At 30.5% G+C, this 9,064-nt stretch overlaps 2 protein-coding genes across 4 annotated transcripts; both read left to right on the forward strand.

Moving 5' to 3' along the window:
• The first annotated feature begins 1,068 nt into the window (after positions 1 to 1,068).
• Positions 1,069 to 4,848, forward strand: LOC125077679 (GATA zinc finger domain-containing protein 14-like). Of its 3 annotated transcripts, none has more exons than XM_047689682.1 (2): positions 1,069 to 1,751; positions 1,833 to 4,848. In XM_047689682.1, exons 1-2 carry the CDS (start codon positions 1,146 to 1,148, stop codon positions 2,307 to 2,309), a joined length of 1,083 nt encoding a protein of 360 aa, XP_047545638.1. In that variant the 5' UTR covers positions 1,069 to 1,145; the 3' UTR covers positions 2,310 to 4,848. The 3 variants fall into 3 exon arrangements, with proteins under 3 accessions (XP_047545638.1, XP_047545639.1, XP_047545637.1); XM_047689683.1 differs by having other exon boundaries at positions 1,069 to 1,734; positions 1,900 to 4,848; XM_047689681.1 differs by having other exon boundaries at positions 1,069 to 4,848.
• Positions 4,849 to 6,380: 1,532 nt separating this feature from the next.
• Positions 6,381 to 8,746, forward strand: LOC125077871 (inosine-5'-monophosphate dehydrogenase). The gene has a single exon (XM_047689966.1). It carries the CDS (start codon positions 6,922 to 6,924, stop codon positions 8,455 to 8,457), a length of 1,536 nt encoding a protein of 511 aa, XP_047545922.1. The 5' UTR covers positions 6,381 to 6,921; the 3' UTR covers positions 8,458 to 8,746.
• Positions 8,747 to 9,064: the final 318 nt, after the last annotated feature.

Consider the following 9,064-nt stretch of genomic DNA (forward strand, 5'->3'; position numbering starts at 1 on the left):
TTAAACCGCTAAAACGGCATAGATGAAATTTGGTTTCAAAATAGTTTGAATCCTAGGAAGGCTACTTTTTTAATCCACCCCTCGGGGTAAAATGGGGTGACGGTTTGTGTTCTATAGGTAGAGGTAAATTTATCGCGGGTAAAAAGAGGTTCAGCTTTTAGACAATATTTTGTAATTTAGCAGTTCAGTTACCGTTACCCTTTATTGTGTACAATGTAACAACGTACACAATAAGTGATGTCAGCGAAGGTGCTAATAAACTTGGTGACATTTTATTTTATAATACAATGTGTAGCTTTATATATTATAAGAATAATAGTGATAATGAGTAATAAGTCTATAAAAAAATAGATAGGTATGACACGTATTGTTATACAACAACGAGGAATTATTAGACCCGACATGGCAAAAAAAACTAGATTTAAATGGAAACTTCCATCACTAGGGACAAGAGATTTGCAAGAACGCTCGAGTGCCACCAATTAAAAGCCAAATACATCTATTAGTCATAGCGCCGTCGACTTTACCAAGCAATTTAGTACAAAAACTAATACAGTTGGAAATATTTTTTAACGAATTCTGATAATATGTATATGCCAATTAAATTGACTAGTGCTAATAGAGATTAACTTAAAAATACAAAATATGATAAATACTTACTACTATTTTGATGTCCGTGCTTACTTCATTAATGAACATTAAATGACAAAAAAATATACATCCATTGGAAGTATGACAAAACAAAAAGAGCGTTAATATTATTATTTATTTAATAATTTTATTATATCACGAAAAAAGAACTGAATCAAGTAAGTGAGATTTATTAAACTGTTGTTATTTTTCTGTACACTACATGTAGTATTTGAATATAATTTCATTATATTTTTTAATTATATATTCTAATTTAGTAACTTTACTCTTAAGATAATTTCATCATTAAACACTAAAATTGCCTTTTTATCTTTAATTTAATGACTACTAAAAACAAAATCTTGAATACGGATTCGAACAGGTTTTGATATAGGTACGTATGAATACGAACGTTGAAGATGAGTTGTGTCAGTTGACGGTGCGGTCAGTCGCATCTCGTAGCACACGGAATAGCTGCGTGTTTGCATTTGTGTATTGTTAAAATTGTGTGTATTATGGAAACAAAACTGTTTATTTTTTTGGTTGCTATCTCTGCGTGCAACGGAAACATTGATTTGGGTACTATAATATCGTCAGCACATTCAAAATTACACGATGTTGCTGGTGGTATCATTGGTGGTATTGCTCAAGGACTTCATTTAAATCGCGAAGAAAACCAACCTAAAAAGGCACCTCAAGAGACCATTATAGTGGTCGTTGAAAGTGAAACTAATCCGAACGAACAACATCGACCTCCTGGCAATCATAGGCCACTTCCAAATCAACAAAGACCTCCCTTCAATAACAACGGAGCTTATGGCCAAGGATTCAATGATTATAGGCCCCATCAACAAGGAAGACCACAGCATCAGGGAAATGAAAACTTTAACAACAACGGTAATTATAATAATTTTAATCAAGGCTACCCCAATAATTATGGATATAATGGAAACAAACCAAATAGATACCCACATCGTCCGAACGAAGGATATATGAATTATGGAAGACCGCAATATCCTCCACAACATAATGGCAATAATAACTTCAATCACCATAACAATGGTAATAACAATTACGGATATAATCCCAATTTAAATCCAGGGAATATTAATAACGGTAGACCTAATCAACCAAACCTATATGATAATAATAATCAAAATAATAACAATGATTACGGTAATGGAAATAGTAACAACGATAGGCCTAATCGACCAAACCTATATGACAAAGAACAGCAAAATAATAACAATAATAATTACGGGACTGGAAATAATAACAACGGTAGACCTAATCGACCAAACCTTTATGACAAAGAACAACAAAATTATAACAATAATAATTACGGAAATGGAAATAATAACAACGGTACACCTAATCGACCAAACATATATGACAAAGAACAGCAAAATAATAACAATGATAACGATAATAATAATGGAAATTCAGATGGCAGCTATTTAAATAATCGGCCAACCACTGAATTTTCAACAAAAAAACCAAGCTTTACCGTCGCACCAACCGTGACAACGAAGACACCAGACAATGATGTTCCATTGTTTATACCTCTTTTACCAGATGAAAATATTAAAGATAAAAATGTTACAGATCCCAAGAGGGAAACTGATAAGGATAAAGAAGAAGAAGAAGATTTTGAATTAGACATAAGGATTAAAGACTAAGGCAGAACAAATATTCTGCTTATATCTTTTGATTAAAACTTCAAATTTAAATATATTGCCTAGAATATTATTTTACTTTTTTATAGTAACATGATAAACCGCAAAATGAGTATTATGTTATTTACCTATAAACTAATTTGTAATTAATATTCTACTCCGCCTTTACAATACAGATTTGTATATATATTGAAAAAATAATAACTTTTATTATATTTGAGAAAATATTATTATTTTTTCTAATAAAAACTATTTTAGTAAATAAGTAAAGATTTAGTATAGTTTTACGCAATAATATATATTGCTCTATAATATAATATAGAGGCAGATAGGAACTATTATATAAACATTTATTCGCAGTGTTAGGTTTTGCATTTAAATTTCAAACTACTAAGAAGCAAGGCCGAATAAATAATTTAAACCTCGTCACAATAGGATTTCCCCCATATGTTTATCACGACATCATTATAAATATTATTTCTTCATGTATACAAAAAGCGTAGCATTACCTGCATAAGACGTCGCTTACTTGGTTATTACACATCCAACAGTTTTCTAACAAAGACATTTTATCTAAAAAATCTTTATTCAAAACAATACAAAATATTACATACAATTCTTTTAATTAATCTAGTGATTCAAGGAAACCATTACATCATGTTGGGTTTGCATATTTTCCTGGTTTTGTCGACAGTAAATAATATTGTCAGTCAAGAAGTAGTTGTGTCGCAAGTAACTCGAACTGAGACAGTTATTGTGAAATCAAGAAGTTCAAGTCCTAACCAGGAAAAGAGGTTAATAAACATTGAGAATACAGGATTGCCTCCGACGATTTCATCATCTAATAAAAAGTTAATAAACTTCCATAAATCGTCTAAAGAAAACGACAACAATTTAACATTATTGTCACCTAGTATTCATTTGGAAAATACAAAAATTTATAATCCTCAAACAATACGAAATATGTCTGAGAAGTCGAATCAAAACAATACAAGTAAGTTACCATCAAGTCAAGTCAAATCAAGCAATAGTAATGATAACCCGGATAAAGTCAAGGTCAAGCCTTTAGATTTATTCCCGGTGAATTCAATCAATTCAGCAAATTCTACGATCGACTTCGAGCCTTCAACAAATAAAACCGTTATACAAAGCGTTGGGAAAGCAAGTGATTTAGAAGGTGCAACAGAAAACAGTCTTCATAATGTAACATTCCAAACTAAATCAGCGTTTAATGGTGACAACTGTCCAACGGGCTATGTAAAGGTAAATGGGCAATGTGTTATGCCTGATTTATAACGTTTTACACAGTGTAACTCCAATTCTAACTAAGCAAAGAGCTGTAGTGACTTGCATTTCGCATAAAATTCACGGTATCGTACATATGGTAATCATTGGTAATACTTAATTATAACGTATTGTAATAATTCTTTTTGCGGGCATTATAAACAGGATATTATACAGCTATGACATAATGTAGTATTATATATTATTATATTTGTTTTTTATAGTTTGAAAGGAGATTGCAAAAAAATTAGCATAATAAAAAAAAAACTTTACCTATTGCTGGGTACTTATAAAATGTTAATTATTAAGAATTAATAATTATCTACATTCTACGCTCTCTAGAATATTGTTTTACACCAAATTTTACTAGAAAATAATATTATACCTGAATGTAATGTTAATCCATTTTAAAAGTAAGATTAAATGTTAATCTTACTTACACCTACTTAAAAATATATGGTCTTGCTTATATCAATTAAATAATAGTTCTCCTATTTACAAACTTGGAATATCTTTTAGATTTATAAACTTACAAGATAGCAAATGTTAAAATATGTAATTCTAATTGCTCTTTTCTAATTTATATAAGTCGACATAACCGATTAAAGCAATACTTCTATATATTTTATTAACATAAGTAAATGTTTGTTCTTGTATATATTACACATAACACGTACATATAATAGTTTAAAGTTTTTTATGTGTCTTAGTGTATTTAATCTAAAATATAGATTCAAATCTTTGTTGATGCTTTTACAAAGCAAGATCATTACGACTGAATGAAACAAGTTAAAATATATGTAACTGGTTTTCTATGTGAAACACAATTTTATTGCTATTTGAAATAACGAGTAGAAAATTATCTATCTATTATATTATAATTAAACGAATACTATTATATCTAATAAAGTACATAAGCAAATTAATATTACAAACTTTAAAAAAAAATAGGTCTGTAATACCATTTTTTATGTAAACTGTTTTTTATCTACCTTATACCATATCTAATAAATAATTAATCAATGAGTCTCAACGCGATAATACACTATTAATTTCATCTGCTTACTTTGCAATTATAATTTAAATGGCAATCTTAATTTTGTTTAACATAATAAGCAAGCTGAAATTTGGTGTTAAATAAAGAATAGAAACTGTAAATGTAGCTACAAAAAAACATGTTTTGACTCTGTGAAGCATCAAGCATCGAAAAATATACAATGCTTTAAATAAATAAACGCACTATTAAGCTTAAAACTTCCTTATTGTATTATTCCACTGCATATTATATAATCGAATTTCCCTTAATACTATATTTGTTACTATTTTTTTGTACAAAATGATTGTTTTCCAGTGTTCGCAATTTTTACGACTTACGAATGATCTAGGTATGTTCAATCTTTTAGGTGAATCATCGACTATTATCAGTTGTTTTAATTATTAAAAACCAAGGCCAAATCGTGGAAGCTATAACTACTAAAAAAATACAATTGATAAAAAATTAAATGAACCTTGTTAATTAGGTAATGGAGACTATACCTTATTAACAACAAAATGAACCTACTATCTTAAAAGCCTGGGGGCTCAGCTGGTAAATGGTAGTGACTGTAAGCTATCTTAAACCGCCGAGGGTAATCAATTTTCATAAATTTATTTTCAACGAAATCAATTTTAGACAGCTGTACGTCAATCAATCATCCATAAAAAAAGATTTTTCTTATATGTATGTTTGGTTTTTTTAAATGTCTCTAAACTAAAATTGTCAGGGAAAATCTATTTATTTTTTATATAAATCTTCAATGAGCAATTGAAATATTTTTTTGTTTGTTTATTGTTTTTTATTAATATTTTTTTCTGTTGTCTGTATCTTTGAAAAGTCGTAGGTTCGGCTTAACCTACACAGAACTGAACTAAGCTAAATACCACCTTTACAGAAAGCATTTTTAAATTAAGACTCCAAATAGAGGTTTTATTCAAAGTACTTGCAATCGAAATCATTGACGCTTTCATAGCCAGTGTTGTAAACTTAATTTATAGGAATATATATAATTTACAGTCGGGGAGTTTGTAAAACTCCTTTTAGAAACAGTTGCATATAAAAATATACATAATTTCATAGTCCATTTATGAATCTATATATTTTACGATGTTTTTTGGCGTCTTACTTGCTAACTCTTTATAAAGAGTTTAGTAACAAAAATAAAATATTTAGTCCTATTATAATTACAGGTAAATAACATTAATATTATTTTATTAATATATTTATGAAATACCTATTTTAATTTTATTAGTTTGCTTTTTGTTTTACTTTTCCTTGTTTGATGTAAGTGAATAGTGTTAAATAAATAAAAAAATAAATGGATATGAAGGAAATAGATTCCACGTACGAGATATGACTTTATAAAATGAAGTAAATTGCTCCCAATCATAACAAATACCGACTTGTTAAAAAAATTTAAACAAAGAAGATACTTATGCCTAATTATTTAACGTGGGATTATTTAATATTCGTCTGGTTATGGATAAACAAAATATACTGAAATATATTATTTCAGTATATTTTGTTTATAATAAACATTTATAAAAATAATTTAACAAAAATAATTAAAGTATAGAATAAGAATACTTTTTCTCGTGTCTCTGAGGATATCCTCAGATATCTATATTTATTTTAAAATATAAATATGATTTTTATAATTATCGAATGTCGTTATTAAAAATTATAATATTAGTTAAAAAAATCTGTACGAAAACCATTGTATTTTTAAAATAAAATACATGAATTTATCAAACAAGTACTAGGCTGAATGATTTGATCTTTGCTAGTTGAAGTCGATGACAAGAAAAATTATTGACGTTTTACCGAAGACGAGGCTGTATGTGATTATACCTTTTGCTTTCCCAAGAGGAAAAACAATTGACATTTGACAATGACATCTGACGACCAGTACGAATGACGCTGTGTCTGACACAGCTTCAGCTTAATCTAGACTGGACTTCAATTTTGAGAAGCCGGCTACTCGAAACTCCACCAGCATTGTTGAAAATATAAAATAATTTAAAACTCAGGATATTAATCCACATTAAACTCCAGTAAAAAAAGTGATATCCTAAAGGATAAAACAATTTTTTACGTTTTATTTAAGCCCTTGAAAAAAAGTATATATACGTACCACGTGTTTTAAGTTTCTGAAGTGAAATAATTAATTTCTGAATACCTTTTATTATGCGCTAAATAAACCAGTATTATTTCAAGTGACAAAAGAATATCCTCTTGCTACTTAAAGCAGTTATTATAATAATAATTTGATAACACGTGCTTAAACAACGAACCATGTCAAACGCAGAAGGTGATTTACGGGATGGGCTGTCGGCTAAGGAAATCTTTGCAAACAGCGAAGGTCTGACTTATAATGATTTTCTTCTGCTTCCGGGATTCATCAATTTCAAAGCCGAGGAAGTAGACTTGACATCTCCACTCACCAAGAAAATAAACCTAAAGGCACCTCTGGTTTCGACTCCAATGGACACCGTAACCGAAGCTGACATGGCTATCGCCATGGCTCTATGTGGAGGTATAGGTATTATACATCACAATTGTACTCCAGACTATCAGGCTAATGAGGTTCATAAAGTCAAGAAATATAAACACGGTTTTATCCGAGACCCAGTCTGTATGGGTCCAGAAAATACCGTTGCTGATGTCTTGGAGGCGAAGAAGAAAAATGGATTTACAGGTTATCCAATTACAGAAAATGGGAAATTAGGCGGGCGTTTGATTGGTATTGTCACATCTAGGGATATTGATTTTAGGGAAGGTGACCCACAACTCAGTTTAAAAGAAGTTATGACACCTATACAGGAAATGATTACTGCCCAGTCTGGTGTTACGCTACAAGATGCTAATTACATCCTGGAGAAGAGCAAAAAAGGCAAATTGCCCATTATTAATGGCTCCGGTGAACTCGTGGCTCTGATTGCTAGAACTGATTTAAAAAAGGCTAGAAGTTACCCCAATGCATCAAAAGATTCGAACAAACAGCTGTTGGTGGGTGCTGCTATTGGAACTAGAGATGCTGACAAGGAACGTCTTCAACTTCTTGTAAATAATGGAGTTGATGTCATTGTTCTAGACTCTTCTCAGGGTAATTCAATATATCAAATAGAAATGATCAAGTATATTAAAAAGACTTACCCTGACATCCAAGTCATTGGAGGAAATGTTGTAACAAGGATGCAAGCTAAAAATCTCATTGAAGCTGGTGCTGATGCCCTGAGAGTGGGTATGGGTAGTGGATCTATTTGCATTACACAAGAAGTTATGGCTTGTGGATGCCCTCAAGCTACTGCAGTTTATCAGGTTAGTTCCTATGCTCGGCAGTTTAATATCCCGGTTATTGCCGATGGTGGAATCCAGTCTGTTGGCCACATTGTAAAATCTCTTGCATTGGGTGCTTCTACTGTGATGATGGGATCACTTCTAGCGGGCACTTCAGAAGCTCCAGGTGAATACTTCTTTTCTGATGGTGTTAGGCTTAAGAAATACAGGGGAATGGGAAGCTTAGAAGCAATGGAAAACAAAGATGGCAAAGGCTCGGCTATGAGTCGATATTTCCACAAGGAAACTGACAAACACAGAGTTGCTCAGGGAGTTAGTGGAAGTATAGTTGACAAAGGATCTGTTCTTCGCTTTCTTCCATACCTACAAACTGGAATGCAGCATAGTTGTCAAGATATTGGTGCCCGTTCAATAACTAAACTGCGTGAAATGAGTTACTCTGGGGATTTGAGATTTATGAAAAGAACATATTCAGCACAATTAGAAGGAAATGTTCACGGATTATTTTCTTATGAAAAACGATTATTTTAAAAGCAGCCGTGCCAACCTTACTTGAAGTAGCAAACTACTTAAGTAGTAAAGTATCCATTAATAGTTATTTTGTATGAAACATATACAAGCATTTTTAAAATTTTATAATGTATGAAGACATATAAAGCTGTTATTTTGTGTAATTGTATAATTGTAAGCTTGCATGGACAGCTGTTAATATTACAAACTAAGTATTCCATTTATGATTTTATATCTTATGTAATATTGATGAATATACTATGTAAGTTATGGACCAGATGTAAAATATCTTTCATAAATAAAGTTATTGCCACTAACTAGACTTTTATTACATTATTATTTACTAGACATAGAGTAATTATAGTTTAATCTTGTTGTCTCTTGACTTGTAGGGTTTCATGACCGTTATAAACAAGGAAGCCTTGCTGAACATACCATATTGCTAATGAAGTCTTAGAAATAGACGGCTATGGGGAAATTTTCAATAAAAATGCTGAGTAATTTCTAATAATCACATTTTAATGGAATTATAATATGCACAAGCTGCATATGCATGAATATTCAAATTCGTTTTGACAATAAATATGATTGAAAGTGCTAAATAACTTAAATATAAAAAATTAATACG

The sequence above is a fragment of the Vanessa atalanta genome, chromosome 4 (genome assembly GCF_905147765.1).
Source record: "Vanessa atalanta chromosome 4, ilVanAtal1.2, whole genome shotgun sequence".
NCBI lineage: Eukaryota > Metazoa > Arthropoda > Insecta > Lepidoptera > Nymphalidae > Vanessa > Vanessa atalanta.

Bases quoted from the DNA above. Each gene is read 5' to 3' on its own strand.
- LOC125077871 (XM_047689966.1), top strand. From the start codon at position 6,922: ATGTCAAACGCAGAAGGTGATTTACGGGATGGGCTGTCGGCTAAGGAA.
- LOC125077679 (XM_047689681.1), top strand. From the start codon at position 1,146: ATGGAAACAAAACTGTTTATTTTTTTGGTTGCTATCTCTGCGTGCAAC.